At 39.5% G+C, this 20,995-nt stretch overlaps 1 protein-coding gene across 5 annotated transcripts in view; it reads right to left on the reverse strand.

Annotated features, from left to right (window-relative positions):
- Plcb4 (phospholipase C beta 4) overlaps positions 1–20,995 on the reverse strand; it is a 355,705-nt gene that overhangs the window by 89,566 nt on the left and 245,144 nt on the right. For all 5 annotated transcript variants that reach the window (XM_070006763.1, XM_070006764.1, XM_070006768.1 and 2 more), the window contains 2 exons: positions 1,599–1,678; positions 987–1,040 (listed from right to left, as the gene is read on the reverse strand). In XM_070006763.1, coding sequence (XP_069862864.1) covers positions 987–1,040; positions 1,599–1,678 — 134 coding nt within the window. The remainder of the gene's footprint in view (positions 1–986; positions 1,041–1,598; positions 1,679–20,995) is intronic.

Here is a 20,995-nt window from a genome sequence, read left to right on the forward strand (position 1 = left end):
CTTCGCACTCTATTTTCTCCCTCCCATCCCACTACAAGTTATATACTTCATTTTCAACAAAATGTCCAGTGAGCACCATTGTTGCATTTGTTCACCCTTTATACCTCTATTATTTCTGTGCTTGCCCTTATACTCCCAAAGACATATAGACAAAAAGAAAAGAAAACAAAAACAGCAAAAAAGAGAAAATTGATAAATTATCATGTTTAACAGACTTCCATTTTCCCAAACTGTGAAAAATAAACTGTTTCATTTGTGAACTACATAGTCCATGGTACTTCATTACAGCAACCTAGACCTAAGACTAAGCCAGCTCCTGTCTTCTCTGTGCAGTAGAAGAGCAGCAATGCCAAGAATGGGGAGGCCCCATCCAGAGGCAACAGACTAGTTAAGACTGTCCACACACTGCCACTGCAGGGACGCAGTATGGACTTTAATTTCTGCTGGTGATTACTCAGACAAGCTGGCAAGTGAAATTTAAAACCCGAAAGCCCAGTTATTTAAAGATTGAAAACGAATACTATGTTTTCAGATTTTTTGTTTGTTTTCTTTCTTTTTTTGTCAGTCATGGAGCCTGAACTCTGGGCCTGGGCGCTGTCCCTCAGCTCTTCAGCTCAAGGCTAGCGCTTTGCCACATGAGCCACAGCGCCACTTCCATCTTTTTCTGCTTATGTGGTGCTGAGGAATTGAACCCAGGGTCTCATGCATGCAAGGCAAGCGCTCTACCACTGAGCCACTTTTCTAGCCCCAGATGGTTTTTAAACACTAATTGTGAGGGAATAGAGGGGACTTAACTTCTATCTATGATTTTGACAGACTGCACACACACACACACACACACACACACACACACACACACACACAAATCCAAAATAAGCTTGCAGAGGTATCATCATTAGCACACACTTGTAGAAGACTCTGTCTTGGGATTGGTGTCATGAGGGCTGGTCAAGGGCAGGGAGCATGGCCAAGACTGACTGACTTACCTCCTAACTGGAATTTTTCCAGTTGTATTGGTCATAAATGCCAATTTCATCCAGCTGGAAAACAATAGCAAAAACATAATTTTTGAGTTTCAATTCAGTTAGTAATAAAGAATATCTACTCTAAAAAACCAGGAACAATTATATAGTCTCGGCTGGCATATGTTATAAGCTCCAAAACCCTATAGTCATGTGAACCTATATATCAGTATATTTCACTATAAAAAATATCTTTTTTGCCCTGAAAATTTTTGGGGGCAGAGGGACTATGGCTGGAGTAAATTTTCTTAGTTTTATGCAGAGAAAGCTTGAGCCATCCCAGTGTCTGGCTATGGACAACGCCAGACACAGATCTATCTATCAGAAGACTCTGTATTGCGACACAAAAGCCAATGCTTGAAATCCACAGGATTTAGAGTGACTGGAGTTCCAGGAGTTTTGGCCAGCAATTATTTGTTTCCTATGGGTCTGAAGCTTTGGATTCATCCATCAAGATCAGGAACATAGAAAGGAAGGCAAGCAGGAATTGCCCTGTCCACATATGGAGTACTCTTATCTCCTAACAGGACCATGTGATAATTTCCAAGAGTGATGAGTGATAGAAACTTAACTTACTGTTTCTTGAGGCATGTCATAGGGCTGACGTTATTTGCCCTGAAGTTATGTATGATTGATCTCAGGCCTTCTACCCATTGCTGAAAAAAAAAAAAGAAGAAGAAGAAAAAGAAGAAAACAGTCTCAGTCAGTAGATCTGCTATAGCCAAACATGGTGGATTTTTATCAGACAGTCTGTTATATTCATTTCATGTAATGAGACTATAAACTCTGTTTTTATCTCCTGCCTGCCACACTGCCATCTACATTTTGGGTGCTCATATTTTGTGCCTTAATAAAAAAATTTTCATTCTTTTTATGAAGATAAATGTGACATCTACAGTGCCATAAAATACTAGGTTTAACATGCTGCCTACTGACTGGCTTGTCAAGCTTTCTTGTTTAAATATAAGTTCTGTTTTCATTTGCTGGAAACCTCAGTTTTTTCTAAGCAATACTATATCATACCTGCTGACTTATTCACATTTCAGAGGGCAGATAAATGCATACGGGTTGATTGTATTTCTGAATTCTCCTAATCTGGGCTTGTTACATATCTTCCTTATCTGTGTTTTCCAGCAAAGCCTTAAAAAGCAAGAGACCTTTACTGCCAGGCTGCTCAGCGCAAGCTGTGATGTGCTCACATATTTCTGTCTAAGGACTTGGACCTCATTTGTAGTTCATACCATCACTCCATTGATTTACAAGGAAAGTGAAGGAAGATTGAGGATGGCAGTGCAGGAATTTGGGTCTCTAGAAGGGCATTGTAGTAGTTAAGACATGACCTAAGGTCTGCTCTGTTCTTGGATCCAATAAGTGATGCTGATGAATGTCTGACAAAAGCTATATACCCACGACACCATGCCTTGTACCCCATCCATACCAGAGAACTGTGACCTTTATGTAAACTGAATTCTTACCTTCTTAGACTTATAACCTGATGGATTAGATTTATGGCTCAGTGCTGAGAAACGGAAAATAACAGAGAATAGATAGTAATATGAATATAAACTCTACCTGCACTGTATACAGATGACTTTTTGAAGTGAAAATGAAAAATATGAAATTCAGTGTCTTGGTTACATTTTTATTTCAAGTGCCCAAAAGCCAACATGGTAACCAACATGAGTGATGGTTACATATTAGAGACAAGGAATATTTTTATCATCACGGAAGTTTCTGTTGGACAACACTGTAAATATCACCAGGTTTAGCAATTAAGTGATTTCATTTTTTTGGGTTTTTTGTTTTGTTTTGTTTTTGCTAGTATTTGTCGTATGTGTCTACCTTACAGCTTCATTTTCTTAGCATAGTGTCCTCCAGGCCTGTCCATTATATTTCCAATGACAAGATTGAATTCTTTATGGAAGAGTAATTTAGTTTGTGTGTGTGTGTGTGTGTGTGTGTGTGTGTGTGTGTGTGTGTGTGTGTGTGTGTGTGTGTGTGTGTGTGTGTGTGTGTGTGTGTGTGTGTGTTGGCTTAAAAGCAGGGGCTCATACTTTTCCTTGGCTTTTCCACTCAAGGCTGGAGCTCCACCTCTTGAGACACACATCCATTTCTAGGTTTTTGCTAGTTAATTGGAGAGAAGAATCTCTAAGACCTTTCTGCCTTGGCTGGTTTTGAACCATGATCCTTAGATCTCAGCCTTCTGAGTAGCTAAGATCACAAGTATAGGCCACCAATGACAACATGATTTTATTTTTGTAAAGGTCAGAAGTAATGACTGAATCTTAAGACTTCCATAAAATTTCTTTTCCTTTTGGTAAAGTTTATAATATTAACAACTTCCAACATTTTCAGATGACATCCTGGTATTATTCAATTTGTTGTACAACCATCCCACCCTTCCATCTCCACAACTAAAACTCTTCACATATTAGACAGTAATTCCCCATCCTCACCTTTTCTTGGTAACCATCATTCTACCTTCTCTCTCTCCATGATTTGCACTATTCTAGAAACCTCAAGTAAATGGAACCGTATGGGTTTTGTCCTTTGTGACTGGCTTATTTTACTTGACATAATGACCTCAAGGTTCATTTTTGTTTTAAGGTATGTCTAAATTTCTTGCCTTTTAAAGGCTGAGTTACTAATTCCATTTTATGTAAACATCACATTTCCTGTATCCATTCTTCTGTCAAAGGTCACTTGGGTAGTTTCCATTCTGCTTACTATATAATGAGTAATACTGCTGTGAACACTGGTATATGTATATTTCTAGTTCTTTTAGATAAATACCAAAAAGTGGAATTGCCAGATCTTATGGTCATCCAAGTTTCACATGTTTGAACAGCCACTTCACTGTTTCATGGCCATTGTATCATTTTACATCCCAATCAACAGAAACAAAGGTGGTAATTTTTCTACTCCCTGACTAATACTCACTATTTTAACATTTTTGATTGAAAACACTCTGATCAATGTGAATCTAACAGAGTTTTACATCAGCCCTTTGTGCTCCAGTCCTTCTGATGGAAGATAAAGAGGTAAGTTTCTCTTTGTACCTAGCAAAGGCTGCTTTTTAAGAATTGTAAATAGTAGCCTCACCAAGAGCAATGGTAAAGTCTGGATGCTGAAGAAGGAAGAAGAAAGGAAACAGCAGTGTTAGAGAAACATTTCACTTATTCCTCATTGGCAGAATTCTTCTCTGTCCATCTAAATATGGACTATAACTCTCTGGAGATGATCAAATATCCTGTTATTGGCCTATAAAACCACAGGCTGACAGAGTTTCCCAAGACCATACAGGGAAAAAAAAACAAAAAACAAATAATTTGGCTGGCATTAACTGAAAAGTGTTCTCTAAATCTGAAGGTCTGTTCCAAAACGTGTTCCAAAACATAGAACCAAGTCCATACTTTCCAAAGAGGAAAATAGTAGTGAATAGAGTAAGAATCCTAACTCAGTTATTTTTAGAAATAAACTTAAGATATGGTGGGCTTTAGACAGGCTTATAAAGCATTCATCTACCTTTTAAAAATGGAATGGTAGTGAAGAACCTTGTTTATTAAAATGGAAAGGTCACTGGGAGTGACCTCTGAGGTTAACACTCCAGTGATGGATCCATGCTTTAGTTAGTAGCAGATGCCACCAGCAACCTCAGAGACCCTAAATGGCCCTGGGTAGGTTAGTAGCTGTTTTTTTCCCCCCAGCAGTGATAAAAGTAAGGTCAAAGGCCTTACCCAAGAGCACAGAGAGCTGTCTCAGAGCAAAGGAACAGTAAGAAGTTTAGAGTCAGGCTTACCCCCAAGAAAGAGGCTGTCCACACAGCCTCTACAACAGAATATGGTCTCTTCAGAAATCCCCTTTTCTCTGTTATCTTTTAGATCAAGTTCACTTAGCATGATAGAACTAAAGGCAGTAGGTGAGAGAAGAATGCTTCTTTTTATAACATCCAATAAATGAAATACCAGCAGGTGTCAGCAGAGTCTTAAAGTTTCCTTGAAAAGTTTTGTCTGGAGTCAAGTAGATGTGTATTCACCTCTCTGACCATTGGTTTCCAGGTTAACAAAAGAAAGAAAAAAGTGACTGAAGATAGATCTTTTTGAATGTCTAATACAAGCTTGTCTGACAATCATCTACATCACATCCCCAGATGCTAGATTGTTTTGAATGTCTAATATAAGCTTGTATGACAATCATCTACATTACATCCCCAGAAAGGCATCTTGGAGCTCCTTGAATACCTTCATTGGCTAGATTGGCATTGTAGGTGCGTTCCTTCTGGTGGAGCTATCCAGAGTGGATATCTACAGTCCAGGTACTCAGGAACCCCACCACAAACACACTTGTAGTAAACATCCAAGTGGGTGTAACTATTCTACTTACCCAGCAGGCTATAGTTGTTACTATTCTCTCACTCTATTCCTTTTATTTATTTTAATTTTACTTTCTGTTGACGGGGAATGAACCTAGGGCCTAGTGTGCATTCTAACCATGTGTCCTACCACTGAATCACCCACTGTTCCTAATCATTTTCAACCTTTTCTAAACCGACTTAAAGCTTATTTCAGTCTTCAGAGATGAGGGGTGAGGGATCCTTTCAGAGATTGTAGGGAACTTGTGTAGGGTCGATGTGGGGAGGGGGAAGGACTATAGAAGCTGTCTCTGATTTTCCACTGGGAAGTTTAGACCTCTCCTACAGGACTCCTGGAATTTATTTTCTCCATGCAAACAGCATCCAGCCTCCAGGCAAATGCCTGGACCTTCCCTTCCTTCCCTATGTCCAGTGCTGTCAGAACTGCCAAAGACAAAAAGAATCCTTTTCTCATGAGAAGAATACAAACAGACATGGATATATAGAATAAATCAACACAGAGGAACTTTAAGGGGATATTTATAGGTTTTCCTTCAAACAACAATAGTAGATTTTTTTCTTGGTCACACAAGAAATATTTAAATGTTCTTTGCTGAAAAAAAGTAAAGCAAAGACTAACTGTAGCAGAAAGTAAACATCATTTTTAACCTCATTATTTCCAAGAAGAAAGATCTACTACTGATGCTCTTTGTCATTAGATCATTTGTCTATTTACTCCAAGGATCATTAGTTCTATTATTATATATGTAGTCAGCTTCACTTCATGCAGAACTCTTGCTCCTTCATCTCCTTTCTATTGTTTTGTTTGTTTGTTTGTTGTTGTTGTTCCAAAGCAATCCTTTCAGTTTGTAGTCATGAAGGCAAATAAGAACAGAGATCCCAGGGCACTCTCAAGTTTGGTATATTGGATGTTTCTCTGTTCCTGGGCAAAATGCCTCCAATTATGATGCTGCTCCAGGTATAGTAAAAGAAGGAGGAAGAATCAGAAGACTGTAAAGAGTGATTTGCTAAGAAAGCAGAACTATACCTTGAGAGGTGAAGTGGGCGGTTTACAGAGGGACGTGATGAGTAAACAGAGACCGTGCACCTTTGGGATGAAGCAGGCAGTTAAAGAAAAGAATGAGCAAAAATGGTAGGGCTTGATGTTTTATCCCAGAGTGTGGTGAGGGTGGCAGTTAACAAAACTGAGAGTCCTTGCCTGGTAGCCCTCCCCAAAAGGGTTAATGGCTATGCAGAGGCTAGGCTGCCGGAGTGTGGGAAGGATTACACCTTCCTATTTGATCCTTTTAGCCCTTCTTCATTTAATCTTGATACAGAGAGAGGACCCCGTAAGATACAGAATCATTATTAAGCACTCAACCAAGTATAGGCCATCTGAGCGTTTTAGGATGGATTTTGTAGTATGAAGTCTTTTTTTTATTCCTGATGGTGCCTATCTATCTTCTTATGATAAACTAATGCTCTCTAAAGAGATGAGCAGGCCCACCTTGTAGTGCAGGCTCTGTTTACAAAGAAGTAGTGGAGTTATCTCAACTAAAGCTGCTCAAAAGTTAACTAGAAACTGTGAAGTAAAACTATTCTAAAAGCCAAGTATAGTGATGAGCCCCTGTAATCCCAGCCCTTAGGAGGCTGAGTCAGGAGGAACATGGATTCCAGGCTGGCCTGACCTACATAAGAAACATTATCTCAAAAGAAAACACAAAGGCCAGGGACCAATAGCAACAAGATCATTTGGGAACTATTAAAGTGCAAATGATTAGGCCAGACCTACAAAATCAATCTTGGTACTTAAGTTTGAACTTAGGGCCTTCTGTTTGCACTGTACCAGATCTCCTCTCTAGCCCTGGTTTTTCTGAAATAAGATCTTGCTTTTTTTTTTTTTTTTTTTAAGCCTGTACCTGTGCCTGGTCAGCAATCATCCTATTATCTACTTCCCACTATGGCTGGCATGATAGGTGTGGGCCATCATGCTCAGCTTCTTCTGATGAGATGGGACCTTATGGATCTGCCTTTGCCTGCATAGGCCAGAACTACGATCCCCTCAATCTCAGTCTCCTGTGTAGGTAGTATGGCAGGTGCATGCCACTGCCTCCATTTACTGGTTGAGATGAAGTCTTACAAACTTTTGGCTTGCGCTAGCTTTGAACTACCATCCTCTTGATCTCCACCTCCTGAGTAGCTGGTATTACCATCTTGAGCTACCGCAAGTGGCTTTTCAGGGGATTATTTTGCAAATTCACATTTCAGAAGCACTGTTTTAAGCCCAAAACACTTAAGAGGTGGCTCCCAGACCAAGAGCCTTAATGTCTTCTTGGAGCTTGTAAGAAATGCAGTCTTGGGACTGAGAATGTGGCTTAGTGGTAGAGTGCTTGTCTAGCATGCATGAAGCCCTGAGTTTGATTCCTTAGTACCACATACACAGAAAAAAAAAAAAAAAGCCAGAAGTAGCACTGTGGCTCAAGGGGTAGAGCCCTAGACTAAAGCACAGAGAGGCTCAGGAACTGTGTCCAACAAAAATAAACCATAACCACAACAAAAAACAACTGCAGTCTTAGGTCTCATCTCAAAATCACCAGACCCAATCTGCATGTTAAGCAGTGACAAGGTGAAGATTTCCTTTGGAAAGCACAGGTGGAGGAAGTGCATCTTCCTCTCACTACAACCCGAGGCAGGTCTGGATTTGGTTTCTTAGTCTGTTCAAGATGATGTTACAAAATCCCTCCCATAATCAGGGTGGCTAATAAATAAAACAAATTTAGTTCTTCTAGTTCTAGAGACCAGTGTTAGTAAACGAAATGCCTGGTGAACACACACTTTCTGGTTCACACTTTTTGCCGTCTGGCTAACAGTCTCCTCACCTGGTGGCAAGAAGACAAGGGATCTCTCTGGGAGTGTGTTTTATTTTTAATGAAGAGTACTTTTTTTTTTTTGTCTGTTGTGGGGCTTGAACTCTGGGTCTGGGTGCTGTCCCTCAGCTCTTCAGCTCAAGGAGAAAACTCTACCACTTGAGACACAGCACCATTTCCAGTTTTCTGGTAGTTAATTGGAGATAAGAGTCTCAAGGAGGGCTGGGAAAGTGGCTCAGTGGTAGAGCATGCCTTGCATGCCAGAGGCCCTGGGTTCGATTCCTCAGCACCACATAAGCAAAAAAAGAAAAAAGCCGGAGGTGGCGCTGTGGCTCAAGTGGTAGAGCGTTAGCCTTGAGCTGAAGAGCTAAGGGACAGCGCCTAGGCCCAGAGTTCAGGCCCCATGACTGGACCCAAAAAAAGAGTCTCAAGGATTTTCCTGCCTGGGCTGGCTTTGAACTGTGATCCTCAGATCTCAGCCTCCTGAGTAGCTAGGATTACAGGTGTGAGCCACAGGTTTTTAATGAAGTCCCGCCCTCATGGCCTCATCTCCTTCCAAAGATTCACCCCTTAATGCCATCACCTTGGGGATGAAGTTCCAACATGAATTTTGAGGACACAGACACATGCAGACCACAGTAGTTTCATAAGGGAGCTAATGTTCTCTATATGCTTTTCAGTTGGGATGATTGCCTCTTATTTTTGTTTTATCTCATATTCCTGTCCCCTCCCTTCTGTGGTCTGAGCAAATATGTGTTCACTAGGACAGAATGCTGACCTGCACCTAGGAGACACAAGTTTATATATCCTTTTATTTATTTTTTGGTGGCAGTAAGAAAGGGCAAGATGGTGTTGGTTGTCATTTTACCTTCTCTCTGTCTGCGGGAACAGAACAATAATGAGTCAACAGAATTAACAGTGAATGGGGCCATCTGAAATATTTAAAATGTGGGAACTTCATGGTACCGGTAAGCCATAAATTTGACCCATGCAGGGTTTATTTCAATTTACTTGTTTGTTTGTTTAAGCACATAGGGATTAGAAAAAGTCAGGGAACATTTCAGTTCACTGTTCTCTGGATGTCTAAACTACTCTGTCAATTAGCTTTAGTTTTATTTGCTCAAATAATACATCAGGAATTTATATAACTAGAAATACAGGTTTGAACTCTATCAAAGGCTATAAGGAATTGCATGCATCATCTTGAAGCTAAATTATCATCTTAGACAAATTCAGTTGATAAACTTCAAGTGGAAGGTGAAATTTGTGAATGTACATGATATAACAAATAGTAAAAAGTACTTATGAGGGCTGGGAAGGTAGCTCAGTGGTAGAACACTTGCCTTGCATGCATGAGGCCCTGGGTTCGATTCCTCAGCACCACATAAGCAAAAAGAAAAAAGCTGGAAGTGGTGCTGTGGCTCAAGTGGTAGAGCGCTAGCCTTGAGCTGAAGTGCTGAGGGACAGCGCCCAGACCCAGAGTTCAGGCCCCACGACCGGACCCCTCCCCTCCCCAAAAAAAGTACTTATGAAACTGATGCCTAGAAAGCTATTGCAAAAAAAAAAAAATAGTAGACAACACAATATAAATCACAAAAGTTGCCAGGTGCTGGTGGCTTACACCTATAATCCTAGTGAGTTAAGAGGCTGAGCTCTGAGGATCCTGGTTTAAAGCAGCAGGAAAGTCCATGAAACACTTATCTCCAATTAACCGGCAGAAAATTGGAAGTTGTACCTCAAAGTAGTAGAGCAGAAAAGTTCAGGGACAGTGCCCATGCCCTTGAGTTCAAGCCCCATAACTGATAAAGAGAAAAGAAAAGAAAAGAAAAGAAAAAGAAATCACAAAAGCTTTTGAGAAGTCAATTATAATTTGCATAAATTTTTTAAATTCTCCAGGTTCCAGTGGCTTTTGCCTGTAATCCTACCTACTCAGGAGGCTGAGATCTGAGGAGCCAGGATAGGAAAGTCCACAAGATTCTTATCTCCAGTAAACTACTCAGGAAAGGCTAGAAGTGGCACTGTGGCTCAACTGGTAAAGCACTGGCAGACAGTGTCGAGGCCCCGAGTTCAAGCCACAGGATCAGAAAAAAAAAAAAAAAAAAAACTTCAAAAGAGAAGAAGTGAGAGGAGGAAAAGAGATCAACAGGAGACTTTTTGTTAACATAATCTGAATGTCTCCCAGGTAATACACATTGGTTGTCTGCATTTCTCTGTCCTCAGAGTGAAGCAAAGTTAAAGGAGAAAAGTACTATGTGCCATCTGATGCTTAAGTCACTTTTGGACTGTGGTGAAAGAAATTGCCAGCTGTAACTACAGGTGGCTGTGTTTGACAGATAGAACTAGAGAGGCTTGGATAATATTTATGTATTCCTAGTCACAATTAGTTCAATCACTCACAGAAAGTCAAAACAGACTGTCAGGCTGGCTGGTTATCTTGACAACACTGGGTAAATAGGTCAAAAAGGACTTCTACACAGTCACTGGGGAAGAGAGGACCTTGTGCTGTTTTCGGTAATGAGTCAGAGGCAGAAGTGTCAAATTCTCATCCCGAATGGAATGGTAATTCTGCTTTGCAACATTCTTGAGAGACAATTCTTGCACTGATTAAACCTGATGCTATAGATACCCTGTAACCATGTGATACCATATCTAAAAACATCTTGTCCTCTATAAGCACATCTGCTTCCAAAAACAGATTGTCAGGTATACAGCACTGATGAGGAAGAAAATATATACACACTCGATATATATTAATGCCTTATATTTGTTTTTACTTATATTTGTTTTTACATAAACAACACACAGTATTTTTCTAGTGCCCTGTGTTGTTTATGTAAAGGCTGTATGCAAGTGAAGTTCAAACTGCAACTATTTCCCTACAAACACCAGCAATTACTTTAAAAGAATATAAGATAGTTTACTTTATGTAACAGTTATTAGTCATCTAGATGGAACCCTTCAAAATCTTAAAAATTTGAGAAAACCAAAAGCACCTATCTTTCTATGCCATTGAGAAAACATTATCTATTTTTTGTAGTTTATTTTTTGTCTCAACTCTGGTCAACTCCATAAAAATCACTTTAAGAATATGATTAAGAGGCTGGTGAATTCATAGGTATGCATGACTTTTGTTTGTATGTACAATACCCAAGGTCACATTCTTCCTAAAACACAGTAATAGATAATGTTGGAAAATTAAGTCCCACCAAAGTAAATGGTATTTAACTTGCAGAGAACATTATCAGCTGAGTCTCTGTGGCACATATAATGAGTATAGAAGCCTTTGCCTAACACTTGCCCAAGCAGGGGAGCTCTATTTAATTCAAACATATCCAGCCTATAGATGGTCTTACAAATTAAACAGGACTTTCCATATAAGAAGTATTATAGGATCTATATCAGTGGGCTTGAGTTTCACTACCTATCATTTAAAGAAGGTTTCCCCCATACCATCTACATCAAGCGAAGGATGTGTGGGGAAACTGGGATGATAAGGAAAATATTCTTGGTAAAGATTAGTAAGCTCGAAGATGACATTATTGTTTTCATCCTTCTGGAAAGAGGTCTTACTGATTAATCTATGACATCATTGGCTGATTTCTTCTGTACAGCAATAGTTCTGAAAGATTTTAATTGATATTCCTTTCATAGAAGGAAAACAAGCTGTGGAAATCATTGAATAGCTGATCTTTGCTGAGGTACCCATGAGAATGATTGTATTCTGAATGTGTTACAAAAAAGAAGCAGGTCTAGATGAGGCTTTCACTGGCTTAGTTGACCAGATGAGCTCCTTTATAAGTAGATGTTTATATAAGGAATCTGTTGCAGAAGACCAATTTGAGATGTGCCACAGATAACTACATTAAAACTTTACCAAAGCAGTGCATTAAAATAATGCCATATGCAGACCTCCAATTGCTCACACCTATAATCCTACCTACTCAGGAGTCTGAGATCTGAGGATTGTGGTTCAAAGGCAATCCTAGGCAGGAAAGTCTGTGAGACATTCATCCCTTATTAACTACCCAAAAAGGACAGAAAGGAGGAAAGGAGGAAAGAAGGAAAGAAGTGAGGAAGGGAGGAAAGGAGGAAGGGAGGAAGGAAGGCAGGCAGGCAGGCAAGGCGGAGTGGAGCTCTGGCTCGAGTGGGTAGAGTGGTAGCCTTGTGCCAAAAAGCTCAGGGACAGAGCCCAGGTTCCAAGTTCAAGTCCCAGGACTCTAATAGGCAGAAGGGGCTGGTCACATCTCAGCCTTGATACAGGTGAGAAAAAAATGAGCCAACTTATGAACTACATTAAAGAGCTACTTATGAACTACATTACAGAGCTGGAGTATCTGGAGTGGAGGACCATTGCCATGGTTTAAAACATTAAACATTTACTGGCTATATGACGCTAGGCAAGTTTCTCAGCCTCATTTTACCTAAATTGGTATAGAGGAAGAAACCTTAAACCTTCCTCTGTAAACTGGGAATAATTCTCATCCCATTGAGCTGTGTGAAATGAAACAATATACACAAACACTAAAAGAACTCTTGCTGCTATGACTTTTATTACAGATTGGGTATCACTTATTTGAAATACATGGGACCAGAACATGTTTATGATTTCTTCAGATTTGGGAATATTTGTAGCTACATAGGGAAAGTCTAAACACAAAATTAATTTGTGATTTAAACATACTTTTTCTGACTAGCCCGAAGTTAATTTCTTGTTTTTTATGTTTTATTTTGATATCATGAAGAAGTTGTTCCAAGGGGGTTTCAAATCAATGTCTCAAAGTCAATTGTAGCGTGCCTGTGGTTTGACTGCATCCCTTCATCTGAGGACAGCTGTGGGATTTCCCACTTCTTAGCTTTATGGGTATACTAAGAGTATTGTTTATTTTGGAGCCTTTCAGATTAGAATGTTGGGATTAAGGATGCTGTACTTGAATTGTTAGGATAGGGATCAGCCAATTTTTTGTAAAGCGCCAAAAAATGTGTTCAGCTTGGGGACCACATATGGTTCCCTGTTACACATAGTGTTTATGTTTGTTTGCTTTGTTTAACAACTTCAAAAATGTCAACATAGTTCTTCACTCAATGGCTAGCCAAAGGGCTGCATTTGCAAAGTTTACATAGAACTCAGAGGCAAAGGGTCTTTTCCTCACGCATTCTTTTCTTTGTGTCAGTACTGGGGCTTGAACGCAGGGCCTCTCATTCCTGCTTGGCTTCTTCATGCATGTCTGAGTTATACTACTTGAGCCACACTTTCACTTCCAGCCTTTTGCTGGTTAACAGGAGATAAGAGTTTTATGGGTTTTTCTGCAGGGTTTGCCTTTGAACTGCAATCCTCAGAGCTCAGCTTCCTGAGTAACCAGGATTACAGGCACTAGCCACCAGCACCCAGCTACCCTCATGCATTCTACTTTTGAATTATTAAGGATTAGAAAGCATACAAATATACATAGTCCCATGTTACACCTCTGTTATACTCCCAATGACAATTTTTGCTGCCAGTAAAAACTAGAGCCGTGTGCAAGACGGAGAAGCAACTCAAGCTAGTGACAATTTTCTCCCCTAGAATCCAAAGGTGAAATCCAAACACTGCTTCCTGATTCTGATGCAATTAGGAGGACTCATTCTGCATTCCCTTGGTGGAGTCATTTGATAACACCTACAATTAGGGAAAATTAAAGGCTCTAGGCTAGGTCTCCAGTCTCTTCTTGAACTGGAAATTTCACAAACACAACAAAGTTCTCAGCAGTGAAAATCATGTACCCCATGAAGGTTGTAGCATTCTAAACAGACTGTGCCCAAGAGGCAGAAGGTTTCCAAAGATAAAAGATTTAATGGATTTACAATGTCATTAAAGCCTATGACATTGTTTTAAAGACTAAGAAAATGAACACGATAAAAATTTTAAGTGATCAAACGCAGCATATTAAATTCTATCAACAGCATGAGACCAACTGGATAGAATAAAAATGTGTGTGTGTATTCAAGGGGAAAAGACACATTAAGGTAGTCACCAGAGGATGTACAGGGGATGGGCGTAGAGATTCTTTTTGGGATGATAGAACTGTTTTAGAACTACATAGAGGGATGCACTACATGGGGATAAATTGTTCTTTTTCAGTGGCTAATTTCATGTTACGTGGATTTTAATATAATTAGGAAAAGAATCATAAGAGCTGCAGGAATGTACTCGAAGGGACTGTCATTTGATTCCTTTTACTCTTCACTCATGGAATGCACCCAGGAAGCAGCAGTCTCCTTGTGCTGTTCATGCAAATGGTTAAAATGACTTTCCCACTACACGCAGTGTAGCTCTGGATGGACCATCGAGGAGCCAACTCCAAGTTCAAGCCTCCCTTCTCCCTTTGATACTTTTATGGCACCATGGAAAGAAACCTGACCAGTGTCTGTGACTGATTTCCTCTGAATCTACAGAGAGAACTCTGCTAGTGCCAAGATACTTTAACTGTATGTGCATGCATTCTGATTAGGAGCCTTAATTTTAAGGTGAGTGCTAACAAAAATGATAGATAAGGGATTTCAATGGCAAACAAAGAAACGTATTTTTGGAATGTCAAAGGGCTCAAGAAGCAGAACACGAAGATGGTGACGTCAGTGCTGGCTGCACTGACAAGCCTGAATGTCGTGTGATCTTGTTCACATTGTATGACCTGCAGCGTGTCCCCAGGATAAAGAGACTCCTAGGAGATTTATGGTCCCTTCCCCTCTCCACCCTAAACTAAGCAGGTTCATAATATCTGATTAACCCTATCAGCATACTCTCAGTTAATCAGACTTAAATTTGGTCTTCACTTTTCATATTGTTTTAATGCCTGTTCTGATATGTTCTGAATTCTGTGAACTCAAATAAATTGGTACTTAGTTATGATCAGTAAGGCTCTGTAGTAGCAACTCCACTTCAAGCTTTCTCTTAGAACACAGGCAGTATCTGGGCCAAGTTGTGATAGTCACCTTGAAAATAAGCTGATTGACAGCTATCGTGACAAGTGGGTGCCCATATGCAAATGACTGAACTGATGTCTGGAAATAGCATTTTAATATGAGGTGCTTTGAAAAACAAATTCTAGAGTTGCAGAAACTGGATCATTTAACATACTGTTTTGGTTGTTCTTTCATGGCATAGATGGCAAGGGTGGGAGAGATGGCTTTCCAGATCTAACTGTGGCTGTATTCAGTTGAATAAAAATTTTTCTGGGCTCAAAATTGGTGAATTTTTTTGTGTGTTTGTATTCTATGCTAGTGGATCTCATATACTTGACTTATCATCAGATTCTATTGGGAGGCCTGTTAAAACGCAATTCTAAGTCAGGCACAAATGGCTCATGCCTGTCATCCTAGCTCATCAGGAAGCTGAGCTTTGAGGATCAAGATTCAAAGACATCCATAGCAGGGAAGTCCATGAGATTCTTATCTCCAATTAACCATCCAAAAGCCAGATGTAGAGCTATGGTGTGCCAGCCTTGAGCCAAAGGCTAAGGTAGAGCACCTTGGTCCAGAGTTCAAGACCTATACCAGGGCACATATACATACATCTAGGTTTGGGCTAGGGATGTGGGTCAAGTGGCAAGGTGCTTGATTATCAAGTGCAGGGTCCTGAGTTCAGTCCCCAGTACTGCCAAAAAAAAGGTTGCTAGTCTTCCTGAGTTTAGGCTGAGGTCAGGCCGGACAATTCTTATTTCTAAGAAGCCCCACAGAGTTGGAGTAGCTTTGTGTTTGACCATCAGTGTAGGAACTAACAGGAAGGCTGGAGACCTATGGGAGGAATTTAGTAGAGAACTTGATTTTGTTTTCCCAATCAAACAAACAATAAATCCCTCTCCAGGAACTATTGTAAGTAATCCTTACACTCAACATAATTCAAGTGCAAACAAAGTGATTTTAACATTCACCTTAATTTGTTAAAATAGTATTTTATCACCTGTAATAAATTACCTGACCTTTTTTTGGTACACAAAAAAGAACATGTGCTATTTTTATAATCTAATTTCTATAGTAGTTATTCATGTACTTATTTGGTGACTTAGTCACAGAGCCTAATTTGCGAAGTTCGCCAAATATTTACAACCTACATAAAGTCTAACAAGCAGTCTGGAAATCACCTAAACTCAATCTCAATCTTTGCATTTTTGAACCTCATAATAACATCTTATTTTTTGTAATCAAAGGGAAATTCAACTTGGGATGAAATAACAGATTTATTTGTGGAAATTTTAAATAAGGACTGCCTTTCAGTCTCGGGTATAGTACAGTGATTCTGATTTGGGTTTGCTGTGCAGCACCAGCTGTAACTTGATGAAAGACATCTGAACTCCCTTTTAAGTTACTACAGATGGAAATTTGCCCAAGCCAGTTGCTTTTGGAGAGAGAGAGAAGAGAGAGAGAGAGAGAGAGAGAGAGAGAGAGAGAGAGAGAGAGAGAGAGAGAGAGAGAGAGAGAGAGAGAGAGAGAGAGAGAGAGAGAGAGAGAGAAAGGGAGGGAGGGAGAGAGAGAAAGAGAAATCAGAATTTAGTTATTTTCTAACTAAATAAGTTGTTATATTTGCTTAGTTTCTGGTTAAAAAGTATTGAGCAAAGAGAAGAGAATGAGTGGAGTAGGAGGAGAGGAGCTTTATTATAGATTAGGAAATAGATGAGGAAATAATTTTGCCACTTATATTCTCAAGTTGTTTTAAGCTACAGGACATACAGTATGCACCTATATTACCCAAAGGCGCATTGGGTTTGGGTAAAAGTGTCAGCAATTTGTTAGCAATTCTTTTAATAGAGGGGGTTTTCAGGAGAGGAAATGGAAGCTAAATTTTCAAACTGGAATGACAGGAAGGATTTAGGTAAGCAGGATATAATGATCCAAACTGGAAAGACACCAAGACACTGGGGTCAAAACCTCCAGTCTAGTCATGGATTCTTAGCTGTAGCAGACCCATTATATCCTGTAAAATGATTCTAAAAATAACACCCTAGATACCAGATCTTTTTTTTCCTTTTAGACTATCATCAAATCACTTTTTTTTCACTATTCATGTCCAACAATCATTCTCCTAGTCTGTCCCTAGCTAATCTGTGTGAAATCAAGGTATACAGCACTGGGACAATTTCACTTTCCACAGCATCAATTACCCATGATCTGAAAATAAGGACTGGAAAGGTCTACAGATGAGCAAAGTTTTAAGTAGCATGATAAGTTCTGAGTAGCATGATAAAAATCTCATGCTGTCCCATTTCATCACGCAGGGCAGTATGAACCATCCCTTTGCTCAGCAATATCCTCTTTGGGTATGCCACCTTCTTGGTTAGTTCTGTAGTCACTTAGCAGCCATCTCTATTACCAGGTTAACTGTTACAATGCTGGTGTTCATGTAAACCTTTTTTAAATTAACAATGGCTCCCAGGCACAAAAGAAGTGCAATTTTACTGTACTCTACTTAGTTGCTCATTTTATTATTAAGTATCATTGTCTTAGTGCCCCTATTTAACAAATTGAACTTTAACTGAGGTATGCACAAGTAGAAAAAATAATCTGCACAGGTTTTGATACCATCCATGTTTTCTAATATCCATGAAGGGTCTTGAAACCTATGTCCCATGAAAGAAGCAAGGGACTACTACACATCTTTACACCTAGGTTAGGATTTAGTGATTTGGGCAACAGAACTATTTCCAGTGAACAGGTCTTTTTTATTAAGTGCTGGGCACTGACTGTAGGCAGGCGCTCTACCATGTGACCCAAGCTCGCAACCCTTTCATTGAGTGTCCTGGCTGTTCAGGAGTCGGTAGTGGGCACTTTGCCTACGTAAGTAGTGGTGAATGCTATAAAGAATAAAGCAGAATATGGAATTATGAAATGCTGAAGGGTGGCAAGATGGGGAGCTTCTGCTAAGGGGATTATTCCAACAGGAACAAGGGAGATGAAGACCAAAGCTCTGCCTGGAACCTGCACAAAAAAAAATAGGAAATATAACTTCTCAGTGACCTGAATTTATGAATTTTTGCCTTGTTTTGGACTTCGCAAGTCTGTCTGTGTGAATTTCATATAAATCTTCTGACTTTGATGTCTTGTGTGTTCTGCTAGGGGCAACAATAAGAGGAAAGGATGAGGAATAAAATGATGATGAAGGAATTTTGTCAGGGCAGGAGTTAGTAAATATGATGTGGATCAGTTATTTTAAAATTGGAAATCAGGAAATAGGCAGGATCATTCATATACAAGTTATGTCTAATTGAAAAATTAATGGAAGTTTATACAATTTCATTAATATAGAAAAATATGGTGCTAAATGTCATCTCCAAGTGTCCATTAATCAAATTGACATAGTCTAATAATGATAGATTGTGTAGACAACTGAATTTGTATTTATATAGTATATCATTAGTGCAATGTAAATTTTTAGGTAATGGTTAGGGGTAGCTAACATACTTCTTTTCTTTTTCTTTTTCTTTTTTCTTTTTTTTTGGTTGTGAGGCTTAAACTCTGGGCTTGGGTGCTAGACTTCAGCTCTTCAACTCAAGGCGAGAGCTCTACTGCTTGAGCCACAGTGCTACTTCTGGTTTTCTAGTGGTTTTTATTGAAGATAAGAGTCTCATGGACTTTTCCTGCACAGGCTGGCTTTGAACCATGATCCTCAGATCTCAGCCTCTTGAATAGCTAGGATTACAGGCTCGTGAGCCACTGGCATCCGGCTCATACTTATTTTCTTTAAGAAGACCAGGCTTTAAAAAGTATAGAGTTGGAGCTGGTGGCTCATGCTGAGATCTGAGGGTTGAGGTTCAAAGCCAGCCTGGGCATGAAAGTCCATGAGACTCTTCTCTCCAATAAACCACTCAGAAAACTGGAAGTGGTGCTATGGCTCAAGTGGTAGAGTGCTAGCCTTGAGCTGAAGAGCTGAGGGACAGCGCCCAGTCCCAGAGTTCCAGAGTTCAAGCCCCATGATTCACACACACACAAAAAGTATAGAGTTGGAATTGAAAATCTAGTACTGACATAATTTTTATTTGTCTGGCTAGCTGCACTTATATTTTAATAAAAATGCTTCTAGGTTTTGGAGAAAAAAATCCTTGAATCTTTTCTTTAGGTATACAACCCCTTTCTCCTCTCACATACACATACATATTACCTACTTGTGAATATATGCTCCAATCATGGTTCTTTTTTTGTGTGGGGGAAGAGGGGGGGTCGGTTGTGGGGCTTGAACTCTGGGCCTGGGCTTCTGTCCCTGAGCTCTCCAGCTCAAGGCTAACGATCTACTACTTGAGCCACAGCACCATTTCCAGTTTTCTGGTGGTTAACTGGAGGTAAGAGTCTCATGGACTTTTCCTGCCAGGTTGGCAGGATATCAGCCTCCTGAGTAGCTAGGATTACAGGCATGAGCTACTGGTGCCTGGCTTCAATCATGGTTCTTAGACACAAGAATGACTAAGACTGACAACAATGAAATGATGAAAAGTAATAATGTATATGATTTTCTGATCAAGCAGATGTACTAAACCAGAAAGCTTTTTATTTTTTAAAATTGTTTCAGTGCTGGGACTTGAACTCACATCCTTGTCCTTATAAACCCCAGACTAGGTCAATGCTACTGGAAGGAGGAATAAATACTGGGAATGATGGTAGCAAGATCTCTGATAGTCTAGTAGTTAGAAAAATTCAATTCTGGTGCAAGTGATATTTGAATCTATGTTTATTAATGTTTCCTAAATGGTGTTACCTTGGTATTTCCTCCTAGTCCCAAAATTTGTTATTTCTAAGGACATTGTTCTCATTCATCCAGCACTGAGCTTCTACTTGTAAGATGAATGAGAAAGTAAAACATGTTCTCAGGCCCCTCACCCCCAAATTCACCTCTCTATAATGGAGGGTACAGGCTCATTCCAATTTATACATATGATTGAAAGATAATGGATGCTCCATTCAAAGGTAAAGTTACCCTGAAAACAAATAATCTACAAAGAAAAATTAAAGTCTGAACCTTTTAAACTTCTTTGGCCAAAATCCCCTTGAGACTAGCTTGCTAAATCAATAGTATGTGGGTAATAGATCTTCACCCAATACTTAGCAAGTTATTTTGGAAGTTTGGATTTGTAGCCATTTAGAGATGTACTACCCAGTATGGTAGCCCTCAGTCATACACAGATACCAGGCACTTTTCATGGCTTATCTAATTTGAAAGTATATACCAGATGTCAAAGACTTAGTATAAACACAAAATGTAAACTATGCGCTAAAAAGTCTTATATTGACAGCTTGTTAAAAGGATAATATTCCAGATATATCGTGTTAAATAAAATGTTTTACGAAATATCATCTGTGTCACTCTTTAGTGCTAAGAATACAACACCAAGGGCCTTGAACATGATAGGTACACACTCTATTACTGAGCCACACACCAAAGTATTTTACCTTTACTTCTTTCTTCCTTTTTTTTTTCTCTTTTCCCTTCCCCTTCCCTTCCTTTCTTTCCTTCAGATTGAACCTGAAACCTTGGACACACTACAAATGTACTCTGTGATTAAAAATGTTACAAACTGAATCATAGCTTTTTTTTCCTTTTTAAATGTGGCTCTAAAAAAACTTTAAATTATACTTATGGATCACATTATATTTGTACTGGCAGTGTTGACTGAACCACTTGTATCCAACTGTAGTTCTTAGGCCAGCAGCATCTTACCACTTGAGACTTGTCAGAAAAGGAGACTCATGTCCCCACCCCAGATTTCATGAATCTATATTTATAACACAATCCA

This window comes from Dipodomys merriami, unplaced genomic scaffold (genome assembly GCF_024711535.1).
Source record: "Dipodomys merriami isolate MVZ:Mamm:240054 unplaced genomic scaffold, mDipMer1.0.p SCAF_7, whole genome shotgun sequence".
Classification (NCBI taxonomy): Eukaryota; Metazoa; Chordata; class Mammalia; order Rodentia; family Heteromyidae; genus Dipodomys; species Dipodomys merriami.